This window comes from Aplysia californica, unplaced genomic scaffold (genome assembly GCF_000002075.1).
Source record: "Aplysia californica isolate F4 #8 unplaced genomic scaffold, AplCal3.0 scaffold00108, whole genome shotgun sequence".
Taxonomy (NCBI): domain Eukaryota; kingdom Metazoa; phylum Mollusca; class Gastropoda; order Aplysiida; family Aplysiidae; genus Aplysia; species Aplysia californica.
Genome location: NW_004797378.1, coordinates 1,387,237 through 1,388,731, shown reverse-complemented (window position 1 = coordinate 1,388,731; position 1,495 = coordinate 1,387,237). Strand labels below are relative to the sequence as shown.

At 38.7% G+C, this 1,495-nt stretch overlaps 1 protein-coding gene across 1 annotated transcript in view; it reads left to right on the top strand.

Moving 5' to 3' along the window:
* LOC101855939 overlaps positions 1 to 817 on the top strand; it is a 72,714-nt gene extending 71,897 nt beyond the window's left edge. Inside the window, exon 8 of the mRNA XM_005095610.3 lies at positions 452 to 817. Within this exon, the coding sequence (XP_005095667.1) occupies positions 452 to 501 (50 nt within the window). The 3' untranslated portion in view covers positions 502 to 817. The remainder of the gene's footprint in view (positions 1 to 451) is intronic.
* Positions 818 to 1,495: the final 678 nt, after the last annotated feature.

The window sequence follows — 1,495 nt, the reverse complement described above, 5'->3', positions numbered from 1 at the left end:
TAGTAGTAGTAGTAGTAGTAGTAGTAGTAGTAGTAGTAGTAGTAGTAGTAGTAGTAGTAGTAGTAGTAGTAGTAGTAGTAGTAGTAGTAGTGGTCGTATTAGCAGCAGCAGCAAAGTGTCATGTCAAAGTTGAAAAAAAAAAAGTTTTACCAAGAATCATCTAAATAACTTTTTTCCCTTTATATTCAGTTTTAATATTAGTCATCGGAGGCTATTTTATCTAAAGCCATGTGTGACAAAAGACAGCACAGCGGTGTTATACCTATGCCCTCGTTGTTGCCATTAAAAAAGGCTCTAATATAAAAATAGACGACGTGTTATCCTCGATGTTAAACTGTTTTCATTGACCAACCAATTCCATATTCCTCGTGTTCTATTTTCTTTTTTAGCGACCCATATAAAGTCGTTCCCGCAGAATAATCCCCTGATTTCTTTTCTCCATTGGTTTCAGACCAGGTCAAGCTGTTACGGGATAACATCGAAAAGGTGAAAGAACCTTAACAAGACCGGTTCTTGGGACACCACTCTTAAAGACCGAGCGTGGAGCGAACATGTTGGACTGGATCAAACGAGCCTACACTTCCTAGAATTAGTAGATTATTATAGATAGTAGGATTCGCAGGGATTTTGTAGACAATAGTTCATTTCTCAAGAAACCCACATTGTTCACTTCTTTGCGTAGACAGTGCGAATCTTGGCTCACCATTCGTTGACTGGACCGGATAGAGTAAGGGTGGCTGGTGGGTGGGTAAAAGGGTGAGTGCTTGATTTTTGTCGTGGTTGTGTCTGATTATATACCTTCCTGGGCTTTACTTGTTGTGCCGAGTACCTGACCCGTTCTTGCCCTTACTGTTTCACAAGTGTTTGCTTGTTTGTTTGTTGACTGTCTGTTTGTTTTTTTTTAATTCCTTTTTTTATTGTCTGTTTCGACTTTTTTTCATTATTTTTTTGTTTTTTCTGTCTACCAGTTTCACCCCCCCCCCCCCCTTTTCACTCTCTCCTGAGTTTACCTCCTCCCAATACTCGTATTATTTTATGCAACTACATTTTCATAAAAGTAGATGGAATTCTCAGAAGTCTCATATATTAATTGAATGTCTCTAGGAACATGCTACAATTTGTGGTACTTGTGGTGAAAGAATCTTGCCCTTCATCGTAGTACACAACAGAACTTAGCTCAATACCCGCATTGAGAAATATCTATTTTACACAAATCTCGGAGTTTCGTTCACGAAAACTGCATTTCATACAATTCTCGGCTGCCGCTGACAAGCAGGGCCGAAGCAGTACGCTGCTTTAGGGATCAAAATAATTCAGAATTGTACCGATTGGAGTTTAAATCTATTTACGATCAGTAGTTCATTTAGAAGTATATTCCGTAGCTGTGCTTGAAAGTAAACTTTGTAGCAATTGCTTCCTAAAAGTGCACGTGATAGGAGGTGGTAGTAGTAGTAGTAGTAGTAGTAGTAGTAGTAGTAGTAGTAGTAGTAGTAGT